Source organism: Tursiops truncatus, chromosome 3 (assembly GCF_011762595.2).
Source record: "Tursiops truncatus isolate mTurTru1 chromosome 3, mTurTru1.mat.Y, whole genome shotgun sequence".
In the NCBI taxonomy this organism is placed as follows: domain Eukaryota; kingdom Metazoa; phylum Chordata; class Mammalia; order Artiodactyla; family Delphinidae; genus Tursiops; species Tursiops truncatus.
The window spans coordinates 117,808,017-117,822,594 of NC_047036.1; the positions used below are offsets into that span (position 1 = coordinate 117,808,017).

The 14,578-nt window shown below is 53.2% G+C and overlaps 2 protein-coding genes across 21 annotated transcripts in view; one reads left to right on the forward strand and one right to left on the reverse strand.

Moving 5' to 3' along the window:
* The window catches only part of LOC101336507 (protocadherin gamma-C4), a 171,868-nt gene extending 162,165 nt beyond the window's left edge, over nucleotides 1–9,703 (forward strand). For 19 of the 20 annotated variants that reach the window (XM_073802615.1, XM_073802613.1, XM_033853316.2 and 16 more), the window contains exon 4: nucleotides 4,830–9,703. In XM_073802615.1, the coding sequence (XP_073658716.1) occupies nucleotides 4,830–5,056 (227 nt within the window). In that variant the 3' untranslated portion in view covers nucleotides 5,057–9,703. Of the gene's footprint in view, nucleotides 1–3,553; nucleotides 3,705–4,829 lie in introns of all 20 variants that reach the window. The other variant, XR_012330887.1, reaches the window with a different exon arrangement.
* DIAPH1 (diaphanous related formin 1) overlaps nucleotides 8,807–14,578 on the reverse strand; it is a 98,021-nt gene continuing 92,249 nt past the window's right edge. Inside the window, exon 28 of the mRNA XM_073802624.1 lies at nucleotides 8,807–10,743. Coding sequence (XP_073658725.1) covers nucleotides 10,589–10,743 — 155 coding nt within the window. The 3' untranslated portion in view covers nucleotides 8,807–10,588. The remainder of the gene's footprint in view (nucleotides 10,744–14,578) is intronic.

Genomic DNA, 14,578 nt, shown 5'->3' on the forward strand with positions numbered 1-14,578 from the left:
AAGCCGGGTTAGGGAATAGCTGAGGGATGGGGGTGGTCCTGGGATGCCCAGAGGGGAATGAACAGGGAAAGATCCTTGCAGGAGAAGTAGGGAGTAGTGGTTAAAATTCTAGCCTTGGAAGGGACAAGTATAGGTCAGGTCCTAGCTCTGCCGCTAACTACCTTTGTGACTTTGATCAGTTTGCTTAATCTCTCTAAACCTCAGTTTCCTCAGACGAGAAAATGGGGACAGCGACCTCAAAGGATTGTTGTAAGGATTCAGTGAGATGATACCGTAAAGCACATAGAACTGGGCCTGGCACATACATGCCCTCAATCCATGGAAGTGGGTGTGGATACTCCCAGCAGGGAGCACACACTCTGGACATGAGTGTCCAGAGCACACACTGTCTTTTTTGGTGGCCCCCACTTGCAGAGCAGGATTTTGCTTTTCCCACAAGGCTAACAAAGAACTTCAACAATAGAGATTCAGGTGATGGTTTTCATCCCTGAAAAGTAAGAAGAGTCCTGAGCCAGTGGGGACGGAGGGGGGCGGAATAATATCATTAGTAGTTAAGAGCACAGGCTTTGGAGGCAGGCCAGCCTGGATTCAAACCCTCATGCCACCACTAAGCTGTGAGTCATCAGGCAAGTGACTAAGCCCCCTGGACCGCAGTTTCACTGACTACAAAATCCGAACGATAATAACAGATCTCACTGTGGTGTCGTGAGGGCAGAATGTGAGGCCTCAGCATAGGATTGGCAGAGAGGAAGGGCATGATATGCAATGGCGAAAATTGATTAACGATTATCTTTTTTGACCCATGGTGGGATAGAAGGTAGAGTTAGAATAACGCCGGCTAATAAGGACTAGCTTCTGGAGAAGCCAGTCCTGGGCTTATATGGAAGCCGGCAGTGGCCTTACATAGTGAACCGAGAGCCCGGCTGTCCAGCATGTCTGGAGGCCCGGTGGGTAGAGAACCAAGTAAAGTCAGAACTGTAATCACTACAGTTGTGCCTGTGTGCTGCCCCAAACTTGATGCTAGGCAAACCTGATGGGCCACATGTCAGTGGATCCTCTCACCAGCTCTGCAAGGCAGGTCTAATTCCTTCCATTTGACAGATGAGGGAACCAAGAAGTCGCTTGCTCCAGGGCCCCCATTTTGAGCTGCAAACTGGGAATCCTAAGCCAGCCCGACTCCTAAGTTCATGCCCTTTGTATACCAGTGACCGTGTCTGCCTTTCCATTCAGCCTCAGTTTCCCTTTTAGCTGAATAAATTTAGAGGCCAAACTTCTCTTAGTGCTGCGTTATTCTCCCAGATGAGGGTTCTAGATAAAATACAGGATGACCCGTTAATTGTAACTTCAGATAAACAACAAGTCATATTTTAGCATGAGTAGGTTCCAAATGTTAGGACTGGGACATACTGTACTAAAAAAAAATTATATGAAATTCAGATTTAACTGGGCACCCTTTATTTTTATTTGTTAAATCTGGCAAGCCTTCCCCGGATGTCTGTGAGGCCCAGTGGGGCGAGGCCATGGGTGGCGAAGAGGAAGGGAGAAGGGGCAGGGGGGGGCCAGCCTTCTGGGACAGAGCTGACCCCGGTTCGGCGTGGGAGTGGGAGTGGGAGAGCTGCTGTAGCTCTAGAGAGGCCAGATACTGAGTAGGAAAGAGGGAGTTAGCTGGGTCTGAGGAGATGCCAAGTTGGGTTCTTGAGGGAAGTAAACAGACAGTAAGGTATATTTTAGCTGTTGTGGCTTTGAGCCCTAAGGCCAGGAAGCAGACTTTTTAGCCTAAATCCAGATTTTAAAAACAGAAATGGAATCAGTATTTATAGCCCCAGACCCTCCCAGAAGGCCCCCGGGTCACCGCAGTCTGGCTCCCCTGTCAGGGCTCCACCCCTCTGGCCCACACAGGGCCCGAGCCGGGTGTCAGCTGGGGGGATGGACCTTGGGGGTGGAGGTGGCAGGGTCAGGCCCTACTCTCACTTTCACACCCCCTTCCTGGCCCTGGAGCCAGAGAGGTTCCTGGAGTCCAGCCCACCCAGGCCTGTGGGGCTGCTGAGGAGGAGTAAGCAGGCGGGAGAGCAAGTATACTTGGGAGGCTTTTTAAATAAACCTTTGAGGGGGAGGTGTGCTCTCAAGGAGGCTGCAGCCTGTGGCTCAGCTGGCCCTGGCTGAGTCTCACCGGGCCTCCTGGACTGCTTGGAGTTGCGCCCTCAGCCCCGGGGTGGGGAGGGCAGGGCGGGAGGAGCGGGGAGGATGGGGCTGGGAGGTGCTTCCCTGAGGAGAGAGGCTGGCAGCGCTCTCCCCTCCTCCAGGCCAGAGGATGCCCAGGTTCTTTCTTGCTGCTCTTCAAAATCTGTTTCTCCTTGGACTCAGGAAAGATCCTGGTTCCTGCCCAGTGTAGGTCTTGCAGGGTTAGAAGGTAGGGGGGGCCATTGGAGACTTGATTCCACAGAAGGTCAGAGCCTTCAATCCAACTGAGGTCGGGGTCAGGCAGGGCCTCGGTCAGGGTCACACGGCTGGCTCCTTCGCGGCAGAGCTGACCGGACGGAACTCAAGGGCAGCCCGTTTCTCTTACACTCTGGGTTTCCCCATCTTCCTCCCTCCCGGTCCAGCCCAGCTTCACTGCATCCTGTAGGGCCCAGGCTAACATCAGGTCTGGGCTTCTGGGGAGGAGGTGGCGGGGCTCGCTTTGTCATTTCATCTGCTCGGGTGCCCCTTAGGGTGCTCCTTAGAGATCGTGGGTGCATGTAGGATGTGGGTGGGCCTGGCTTCCAGTTACCCAGTCAAGCCTATTTCCCAGCTTTCTCTTTCTGCCTCCCTTCTCCCTGTTTCTCCCCATTTCTTCCCCTTTCTCTCTCCCTCTCTCTGTCTCTCTCTCTCTGGCGCCCCTGACAGTCTCCCCTCTTGACCCCTAAATCACTCTGGAACCCTGGCTCTTGAAGCCGGATCTGGGCCCCCTCCCCCATTGCTTCCATTCCGGGGGGGCGGAGAGGGGAGGGAGCAGCGCGGTCGAGGACCCGCTCCCTCCTGGAATTAATTAGGGAAAACGGAGGAAACGTCCGTGCAATGAAAGGGCTGGGGGAGGGGCGCAGCCGGAGGAAGGAGAGGAGGAAGTGGGCGCTGCTCCCTCCCACCCAACCTACTTCCCCGCCCCCTGAAGGCCCTCGGACGGCGGAGATTTGGGGCTTGAAATGGAGGCTGTGGAAACCTGAGCGCTGGAGTGAGGAGGGGGAAAGGCCGGGGCTCATCTCTCCTCGGCTTTCTCTTCTGCCCCTCCCCCTTTGGTGCTGTTCTTTGAAAATATTTCCTGTCTGTTTCTCAATCCCTGGTTGGTGTCCCAGGGTTACTCAGCCTCTCCGGCTTTAGTCACCCTCTCTACCCACTTCCAGGGTCTGGGGTGAGGGTGGAGGGAGGCCAGGGTGGGGGGAACCTCTTCTGCTCTATGGGGGCTGGGCTGGGCACTCCTGGGGCTTTAACTCTCCAACTGCGGGAGGACTCCAGCAAGAGGCTTCATGAGCTCTGCCAGAGTCATCAAAACTCCTGGTTTGTTGCCCCCGGGGAGGCGGCGCGGGAGCACGTAGGATGGAAGCAGTGACGCGCAGTATGGTGCTGGTGGTGGTGCTGGCGGCAGCAGCTGACGTTTAGTGAGCTCTTACCAAGTGCTTCACTGGATGAAGCACTGTCTCCTTGAATCCTCACAGAAACCCAGGGAGGTAGGTACTTCTGTGCTTCTCTCCCTTTAACGTGCATACACATCACCAGGAGATCTTGTTAAAATGCAGATTCTGAGTCTGTGATTCTCACAAGCTCCCAGGTGACACTGAGCCAGAGTCAGAATTTGCACTTCTCTGGACCCCAGTTTCTTCTTGTGCAGGATGGGAAGTTGGGCTACAGGCTCTCTCTGATGTCACCTACTCTGACATTGTGAGCCTGTGCCTACATTGTACCTAAGACATCTGGTCCTGAGATCATCATCTTCTCAGCCTCTCTCCCCCTCCTGTATCCTCAGAGCAGCGATGAGGTGCAGGCCTCTGGTGGTGGTGGTGGTGGTGACCATACCCTACAGCATACACTTAAGATACACTTAGGCCTCACCCCTGCTCTCACCTGTCCTGGCTCGTAGGCCTTGGGCTAGTCTTTTACCTTCTCTGACCCTTGCTTCTCTCATCTGTAAAGCAGGGATAAGAGCACACACGTCCCTGGAGTGTTGAGTTGAGGTAAAAAGCCGTCATGCATGTGCAACATCTAGCAAGGTGCTTGGCACACAGTAGGCACTGGTTGCTGTTACGAAATGAATCCCTGGAAAAGCACCTACTCCTAACTCATAAGAGAACAACTCAATGCCCGGTCTGTGCTTGGCACTGGGTGGAACAGGATGGGAACCTGCACGAACCATGGTCTTGGTCGCCCAGGAGTCTGTGGTCTAGTGTGGAGACCAGAGAGGCTGCCTGGAGAAGGGCTAGGGCAAGGCCTTGAGAGCAGTGTCTCAGCCCTGAGAGAAATGACAGCTAGCATGTTTGAAGTCACTAGTCTACATGCTTTACATATGTAATCTTGGTTAGCCTTCGCGAAAACCAGAAGAGATAGGTACTATTATTATCCCCATTTTGCAGTTCAGGAAACTGAGGAGACATAGGGAGGTTAGGTACACTTGACTAGGATCACAGTTGACTAGGTAAAAGAACTAGGAATGAAACCTAGGTGGTCACGCTAGAGCCTCTTAGTCCTACCCCTTTGTGGATGGGATGGTGTGTCCAGTGCTATAACTGCTTGTGCTATAAGAGAGTAACTGTTGGGGACCCTGAAGTTTAGCCCCTGACCTTCCCTTGTCTCTGCAGAAGCCGCTGATGGGAGCTCCACCCTGGGAGGGAGTGCCGGCACCATGGGCTTGAGTGCCCGCTACGGACCCCAGTTCACCCTGCAGCACGTGCCCGACTACCGCCAGAACGTCTACATCCCCGGCAGCAATGCCACTCTGACCAACGCAGCTGGCAAGCGAGATGGCAAGGCCCCGGCAGGTGGCAACGGCAACAAGAAGAAGTCGGGCAAGAAGGAGAAGAAGTAATGCGGAGGCCAGGCCTTGGAGCCACAGGGCAGCCTCCCTCCCCAACCAGCCCAGCCTCTCCCTACCTGTGCCCAGGCCTCGGATTTTCAGGGCTCACCCCCAGGATACTGGTAGGGGCCCAGGCCATGCTCCCCTTGGGAAACAGAAACAAGTGCCCAGTCAACACCCCCCCTCTGCCCCCAGGGGATTGAATATGCAAAGGGAGTTCTGCTGGGAACCCCCATCCAATCAATTGCTGTGCCCATGGGGGTAGTGGGTTAGTGTAGACACCATTTATCACACCCCTTTCAGTTACAGCTGAACTCCTCCATCTTCCAAATTCAATCGGGCCCATCCATCCCCTGCCTCCCTGCTACCCGACCCACCCCACCCTCCTCCTCAACAGCTCTTCTTTCTTAAGTTGTTTGGGGGTGTTGAGGTACCTGGTGACCTAAAAAGGCTCATAGTTCTGAAGAGTTGGAAGGGCATCATGACCTCTTGGCCTCTCCTTCAATTCTCAGACTTCCCCCAAAGCATGGTTTGGTGCCAATCCCTTCACCTCCTTCCAGGACCTGAGACCAAGCTCAAGTTTTGGGAGATATGGTCACCATTCCCATGGTACTGATGCTTGCTGGATTTAGGGAGGGCATTTTGCTACCATGCCTCTTCCCAACACCCTGGGGACCAGTCTTTTGGTTTTCATTGTTTGATGTTCCCACTGCATGCTGTGACTTCCCCCTCCCCAAACAAGAGACTTCACTGCATGTTCTAAGACAGTATGGGGTGGTAAGATAAAGAAGGGAAGGGTGTGTGTGTGTGTCTGTGTGTGTGTGTATGGGGGGGATGGACAAAGCTTGATCCATCAGTTAACAGGGTCTTGCTGGAGGCTCTGTATGCCCCCAGGGTACTGACCAGATCCCCAAATTCCAGCCATAAGCCAAGCACCAGGCTGGACCCTCATCTATCATATACAGGGCAGCCCAGGCAGCCAGCGGTGGGCTGAGCTACGGGCACCAATGGATTTAAACTGGCATTATGGTCCAAGGAAGCTCTGAGCAGGTTTGGGACCAGGTCCCCTGGAGAGGTCAGAGGGGCCTCTGTGGGTGCTGGGTACTCCAGAGGTGCTGCTGGTGGAAGGATCAGTGTGGCCCCAGCAGGAAGGGAGGGCCAGCTAGACCATTTTTGGTCCCTGGGTTGGGAAGGAAAGGAGCTAGAGCAGGGACCAAGTGGAAAGTGTCAGCCCAGGATCAGGGCTTGCTTCTCCACAGGGCCCCTGCATCCAGCAACCCCAGTCCTTCACCTCGACAGGTGCCATTTCATCTCTGTGAAGGCCACTGCCCAGGCCCCCAGTCTGATCCCTCGTGGCCAGAGCCTGGTTAAAGTTCCCCAGTGCCTCCTTGTGCATAGATCTTCCTCTGTCCACCCCTTCTGCCCCCGGCGTCCCGTTCACGCAGCGGGGCTTCGCGAGAACCCCACCCGGCCCTTGCAGTGGTGTAGAGCCCTCCCCCCCCTTTCGGCTGGTGTAGAATAGCCAATAGTGTATAGTGCGGCGTGCTTTTCCGTAATGGCGAGTGGGCCGCGGGCGGCGGGCTCCACGCAGCCGTCTGTCCCCGAATCTGCCTGCGGCGGCCCGTGCTGTGTTTTGTGCTGTGTCCACGCGCTGCGGCGACCCCCTCCCGCGTCCTGACTCCTCTAAGCGCTTCTCTTTGCATAGTCACGTAGCTCCCCACCCCACCCCCTTCCTGTGTCTCACGCAAGTTTTATACTCTAATATTTATATGGCTTTTTTTCTTTGAAAAAAATTAAAAGATTTCTTCTGAAAGGTTCACCGTTTCTATGTAAGAGATGGGGGCTCCTGGCGTGTGTGGATGAAGTGATGAGCTCAGAGTTGTATGCTGGAAGACGAGCGGGATCGGAGGCGATTATTGTGTTGCGTGTTGGTTTTGGGTCAGTGCCCGAGAGTCTGTGTATAATTGTTAAATGCGGCAACACCGTCGTGCATATATAATGGTGTGCGTTGACCGTAATGGTGCTTGTGGATCTGTACCCCGTGTGTGTAATCGGCTTGTGGGTCCGCTGTGGGGGAGGGGATTTCTGAGCGCGACGTGGCAGCGTGCGGCGGCGGGTTCCGTTGTCTGTTCGCTGCCGTCTCCAGGCAGAAGAGGAGACCCAGGCGAGGGGGCGGCGCGGGCTGGCAAATAGAGCTGGAGAGGGGCCGTGGACGTTTCCTGAGTTCCGCCCCTTCCCTGCTAAAATGACCACCCCGAGCGCCCTGCCAGGGGAGGAGGGTGGACTCTCCTCTGCCAGTCCTCCTCCACACCCCTCACCTCCCCCACCCTTCCTCCCAGGGGGCTTGGAATGCATGTGTACGGGGGTGGGGGGGTGGGGGGGGAGGCGGGCGGTGTCAAGGGGACAGAAAGGGCAAGACAGATATAAGATTGCCCGCAGGCGCAGATGCCCTCCCTTCCTCTCTCCCTCTCTCTGTGCTTTCCATTCACTTCTCGCCTAGCCCGTCTCCCGCCTCCTCCAGCCTCCTGGAAGCAAGGAGGGATTCGAGGTTGCTGCCGCCAAAGAAGCTGCAGGCAACAGAGTGGGAGGAAGGGGCGGAAGGACATAAAGACAGACCCATTGGGGTTTTCAGGGAGGTCGATGAGGGCAAGGGCATGCCCAACAGCAGGGTTGGGGGTGGCTGTCTCTGGGCGTCCTCTGTACTCTCCCAGAGCCGGTCAAGCGGTCTCCCAGCTTCTGAAGTCTGTTGTCATGGAAACCAAGCCTTCCAACTAGGTAGGCGTCTGGGGGCGGCTTTCTTGCGTGGGAGGAAGGGTGGTGTGCGTGGTTGCTGAGATGGAAGCGGGGTTTTGTTTCTGAGAGCCAGGCTGCAGAGGGCGGGGTGCCGGTCGCCTGGGTTCTATTCCAGGCACGGCAGGAGACTGGCAGAGCGCGTGAGCAGCTGTGGTTGGTCGGTCCCCTAATTGGTATGTGTGCCTATACAGCTCTAAGCCAGAAGCGCGTGGCCTCTGGGGGTGGGGAAGAAGGAGGCAGGGAACCCACCTCCGCATCCCCAGCCATACGATGGAGACAGCTGCACAGGCTCCAGGGTTACTTAAGAGGCTTTTATTTCCAGTTCCAGAGCCTGCCCAAATGGGTTTGTGGTTCCTCTCCAAGCCTTTCCCTGTCTGTTCTGGACCTGGTTTGTAAGATTTCTTTGTGCAGGTCACAATGTGCTCAAACAAGTCTGGGCTCTGAGCATCAAGTCACCTGGAGCATGACCTCTGTCTTTTGACCTCTGCTGGGCAGGCTCAGGTTTCCACCCCAGGGTAAGCCCTAGCCTGGAATGTGGTCTGTGGACACCAAAAGTGAGTGTGGGAGGGGAATACGGGAGAATGGCAGAATGGCAGTCATAGGTTTCCCTTAGCAGAAGAGGCACAGGTACTGCCAGGAAACTGCATGTGAAGTCTGGGGTCATGGGGAGGTGGGGTCCCAGAACTGAATCCAAGAAAAGGGTTCCAAGGCAAGAGGCAGCAATGTGGAAGGGTAGGGGCTGAACTGGGGCCCTACCCCTTTACAGAGGGCAAATGGCGGGACAGAAGCCACTATGTATGATCGGTTCTAGCCCTGCGCCCAATCGTAGCGTCTGGCACCTTGAAGGTGCCGGCACCCTTTTGATGATTTTGTCAGGTCAGTCGGGCTTGAGGCAGGACAAGAGTGGAGAAGCCTGGATGAGAGTGGAGACAAACAGTTGAGAAATTCACAAACGAAGCTGTAAGGCAGTACTGTTTCAATGCTTTATTAACAGTTGGAAACAAACCCAACAAACTGGAGGTGATGACATCCCAGAAGCCCAAGAGGTGAGGGGAACAGGTTTGCATTTTGTCCCTTTTTTATTATTAAATGCATCTTAGCAAAAGTAGATTAAAAAAGAAAGGGTCAAACCCCCAGATGTCAGCAGGGAGGAGGGACCTAGGGGAGCAGCAGGCCCCTGCACCGCGGTCCTCCCAGAAATAGTGCAAAGGAGCTGCTGCTGCCCCTCCACACACAGGCTCCAACAACCAGAACCCTCCTTCCGGGCCCCAAGGCCTCCCTGCAGGCGCCCTTAGGTCCCCTAAGCTCCCCCTTGCTCTAGTAACTATACTTTTGCGCCAGGTCCTACCAGTGCCATTCTCTCTCCCAGGGGTGGGAAGCTGAAGGGAGCACAGGAGGGCAAAGTGTTACCTTGACCGGAGAATCTGAGCTTCCTGTGGCTGGGACCGCCAAAGAGTCTGGCCTGCCCACTGCAGAGAAGAGAGCAGGGTGGGGCACAGCCTGTGCGCACTGCTCCAGAGTGGCCAGTTAGCATTTGCACATTTGGCTTGATAAATATATTAAATTTATAAAAACTCTGTCGTTTCAGAGCTCCCACTACTCTTAGGCCTGGTCCAGCTCAACAAGAGAAGAGCTTCCCCTTGCCCCAGAGTCAGATGCTGGGAGAGAGAGTCTGCACTGGCCTCAAGGGCCCAGAGGCTTGAGGGCTGAGGTGGAGGTCCAGGGGCTTGTTCAGAATTGAGGCTTGTGGGGAGAAATCCCAGGGACTCTGGAACCTGCCATCAAACAAAGCCTCTTATATTATGGAGGGGAAAGGAGGAAGGAAGAGTTATTTTTCTTAAAAAAAAAAAAAAATTCATATAAAAATAGATCCTTTAGCAAAACAATTTCTCAGCCAGGAGGCTCCACCTCCCATTTCCCTGGAGACAGAGGATAAGGTGTTGGGATGAGATGCACCAAAGCTCTAGGGAGGGCGTGAGAAGGGCCTGTGGCGCAGTAGCCTAGGGCTGGTGCAGAGGGTCCAGAGAGGCAAGGGCACAGAGCATGGCAGCAGGCTGGGGGCAGGTCCCACCTGTGCCATGCCTGCCCGCCCTAGGCTCTGGCCTAGGCCACAGGAGAACAGATAAAAGTGGTCCAGGTTCTTTTTGTTTTGGGAGGCCTTTCCCAAAAAGTGGGATAAGGGGGATTTGCTCCCCACTTCCTTGGAAGCAGCTCCCAATGCCACACCCCTAGTAATAACAAGAGCCAGGGGCAGGAGGAGCAGGGAGGCGGGGTGGTGGTGACAGCAATGAAAGGAGGGACAGAGCCCAAAGGTTCATCAGCCCATGCTGTTCTCAGGGCCAGAGAAAACACAAAAGAAAAGCATAAACCCAGCAAGACTGACCTAGGCAAAAGCCCACGGGAAAGGTAGAGGCTGAGAAAGCAGGTGGGGCCTTGTCTGAGATGAGGCCACGGAGAACGGAGGAGACACTTGGGGTTAAGGCAGCAAACACAGAGCCTGCTTTGGTAATACGAGAGCCAGGGCTGGCCGGGTTGGCCTCAGGCCTCCCCACCCTGCCCTTTCCTTCTGGCCTCCAGGCAGCTGAAGCTGTGTGTGATGTACAGAGAGCAGCAGGCTGGAGACAAAGATGGGGTCAAGGTGATGGGAGTGGCCACCGCAGAGGAATATCTCTGTGACCCTTCACCCACACGCTGCAGGGCAGGGACAGTCTGGAGCTCCACTGAGGAGCTGCCATGGCCCCAGGACCTGGCTTAGCTTGCCCGGCCGAGCAACTCCTTGGCCTCCTCAAGGATGGTGGGGACTTCCTCGCTCTTGGACATCTTGGCAGGAACACAGGTCATGGCATCGTCCCTGGTCAGCACTGATTCTAGCTGAGATATGGCTGCACACCCGACCTTCCTGTTGCCTGCAAGAGAAGACATGAGAGATCTCATCCATGGAAGGCCAGTTTCGAATCCCTATCGATCTCTACGGCAGATACTCGGCCAGAAGCCATGCACACATGGCGGCCCTGTCCAGTTCAGAGGCCCTTCTTTTGAAGAAGGAGGGGAAGAAAGCCAGGAACACATGGGAGATACCTTTGCGGCGGGGAGGGGGGCAAGCAGGGAATATGAGAGTACGGTACAGGTAGGAGAGCAAGCTCTTGAGTTCCTGTGTGAAAAGTAGTATAAGAAGTTTGAATACAGCTAGACAGACACAACGGAGTTCAAGTATCAGCAGTGTAATGTAGAGAAGTACTCAAAATCTGTTTTCTCATCAGAGGGTTGTTGGAAGTAAACAGACTCAAGCTTAGTCAACAGTATTGTTTTTGTTTTCTTGGCAGTTCTCAGGAAGCTCCTAGGCCAAAATCACTTTCAGTCAGCCCTGGGCAGGGTTGTCCCAAGTAGAGGAAGGCCTTTAGCAGGCGGCCAGAGGGACTCCCGCAAAGAGGAGCTGCAGCCATGCACTGACGTCACATGATGCCACACTCGCCTGGGTTCCACCAACCCTCCCTCTCTCTCGCCGTGCCCACACGCTGAGCTCTTTTCCACCTCTTCAAGGGCAGCAGCGATGATCCAAATGCCAAGGGCTCTACAAGGTGTGCAGTATGTGTGTGTGGGTGTGTGTAGGGGGAGGGGTAGTGAAAGGTATGTCAGGGAAAGCAGAGCTGGGGTCAAGGATGGCCAGGACGAACCCTACAAAGAAATCTTAGCCCAATGGGCTAAGGGATAGTGAAGCTTCTGTTGCCACCCTAAATAGGAAGAGAAGAACCAATCAGCCCATGAGTTTCTGTCCTAACTGTCCTAACTCCTGGGCGTCATCCCCAAGACTCATATTCATTCATGGAATCCACATTTATGGTCCCAGTATCCTCAACAAGAAAGCCGTTCCTTGGGACCATGCCCATCTCATGCTCTCTGCCTCTTCCCATGCCCTACAAGCAGTGCAGAGAGACTGCAGGTCCCAAAGAGCTGCCTGCCAGGGGTGAAAGAAGCCGGACACAAAGGCCACTGATGCTATAATTCCATTTCTGTAAAATCTCTAGAATGGACAAATCCAGAGACAGAAAGTAGGTTTGTGGTTGCCAGGCCTAGGCGTGGGGAGAATGGATATGGGGTTTCTTTTTAGGGTCATGAAATGTTCTGGAATTAGTGGTGCTGGTTGTACAACCTTGTGAATATGCTAAAAAAACCAGTAAATTGTATACTTTAGAAGGGTGAATTTTAGGTATGTGATTTATATCCAATTAAAAAACAAACAAAAAACAAAACAGCTTGCTGGGTCATGGGAAAGCTGGGTGGAGAAAGCAGTGCCTAAACCTTAAAGAAGCAGAGACAGAGGAGAGAAGGCCAGCACCCCTAAATGCAGGCCAGGGCAGCGGCAGGGCACGAGCAGGAAGGAAGAGGTCCAGAAGGGTCAGTGAACAAAGTGTCCACTTTGCCTTCTTGAGACCAGCAAAAAGCTTTGGCTGGGACGGAAGCCAGACAGGGTCAGAGGGCCCAGGTCTTCACCAGGGCTGTCAGCCTCTGCAGAAACATGACCCAGAGCCACTGTGTTCACACGGCAGAGGCTACCCGCGGGTCAGCTGGAAGCACACAGCATGTCCACAGGTTACCAATTTACAGGTCTCCTCCTCCTCCTCCCAGGGACACGCAGGATTGTCTACCAAGAGGAGAAAGAATAGTGAAGACCCTGGCTGGCAGGCACAGGGCTCATCTGGTTACGGGGGAAGGTGTGTGACCAAGACTATAGGGTTTCACACAAACCACTCCTCGGATTATGAACGTGTGATGATGCCTCAGCGACGGACGGGGGAGGAAAGGGGTGCGTAGGAGTGCGACTAAGATGGTCTCCTATCTCCAGCAAAATCTTCCTCAGACCTGCTGAGTTTCTGCTCTTTTTCTGGAATGCTCCCTTCTCTAGGACCCTACTTGTCATGTCCAGAAGAGGCAGTGGCTTGATTATCACTTTGCTGCTCCTTTGAATTCAGTCAGGAGCAGGTGAGAAAATATTCCAACTATATTTGTGTGTGTGTGACTCAAGGGGTAAGTATATGTTAAAATAATTTCTGACTCTGGACCCAGGGAAAAGGAACACTGGGTCTTCAGGAACACCTGTCTTGGACAACATGGGAAAAGTCAAAGTACAAGTGTGAAGTATCTTCAGCTGTTTCTCTCTTTGGTTTCTTCCTCTAAAACTAAGAAGATACCAGTTGTACCTAATCAAGCATGTCTCTGTATTTTCCTAGATTCAAAAAGCTTCTGATGCATTGCAGGACTGCATAAAACCTGAGTGGAGGGTAAGTCAGGAAAGACCAGAATTTCCCTTTTAAGCCTAGAAGGTAGGTATACTAGGCATGGACCTGATGTGGCCTAAGGTCAGAATCAGAAAAGAGAAAAACTCTTGTTGGAACTGGGAACAGAATCGAGGAATCCTGGCTGCCACTCTGGCTTCAGGGCCACAGTTATGCTGAACAGCTTGACTATCCAGAAGACAACCTCTCCCAGCCTTTCCCTAACTTGGGTACTTGTTAAGACGACGAAAAGTAGCCACAGAAGCAGATAGATACTTTGATTCTACGGGACCAGGGAGGATTATTAACTCCTAGTAGTCCCACAGACTGGGGGGAAAAGGGAACAATCTTGAGACATTGGCCAAAGCTCTCTGAGGCCAGATTTCTAGAAGTTAGGGGTGAGCTAGATAAAAACACCAGCGAAATCAGACATATAACACTAGTGTGGATGAATTAGAAAAAGGTTAATGATTTGGAAAAAAGATATTTATAACACACAGGCTAGGAACTACTACTAAGGAGGAAGTACTCTTGTTAATAAGCTTCCTTAGGGAAGAGGAAACTAGGACAGATGGGGCAATCATTACCATCCTAAAGAACTCATTATTGTCTACAACACTCCTAATTATAACTCCTGTCCTATTTTTACAAAAGTGGAGGGAGAACTAGTGGTGGTAGAGGATATACTCTTAACCTCTCTAGACAGGTGGTCGCTGGAAAGCTCCCTGAAGCAATTTCACCGTGTCCAGGGCTCTCCTTGCTGGAAGGTATGAAAGAGCATTTCTGGCCTACACAGAGGGCTCGCTGTCATCTCCTGCTCCTCACATAGGCTTAGTGGAAATATTCCTGGACTTGGATTCACAACAGTGGGTTACAGTTCTGGCTCTATCATTAGCCAGTTCTGTAGATCCTGGCAAGACCTTATCTGGGTCTCAAGTCCTGTTACCTACGAGAAGGTGAGATGCTAATCACTGGAGGGCTTCAGCGCTGGTCCCAACTCTAAGGTTCTATCAGTGTAGGGAGAGCTTAGCTGGAAGCTGGGAAGTGGCAGAGGGAAGGAAAGGGAGAGGGAGATGAATTTCTTTCTTTCCTTGACTTTTATCCCAGTGAGCAGATGGCCTGTATATAAGGAGCCACAATTCAGACATGGAGATAAAGTTGAGTCATTAAAACCACAAGCTGACTCAATCGTCAGCCTGAAATAGCAGCTCTAATACAATCACATGGATTCTTCCCCTTGACACTCCAGGCATTGTTCTCCCACACCCTGCAGATCACAGCAGTTTACATGTCACTTTTAATGAACCAGCCCTGATAGTAACGCTCCTCTTCCAACCCCTCAATGGGTCTTTGTATACTGGTCACTCCCTCAGGTCTCCAGAGACCAGAAGATGTTTTTTAAACATTCCTTTAAATCCCAGGGCAAAGGCTGTGTCTTTCAATATGGACAGCTGCCTTTCTGGGACGG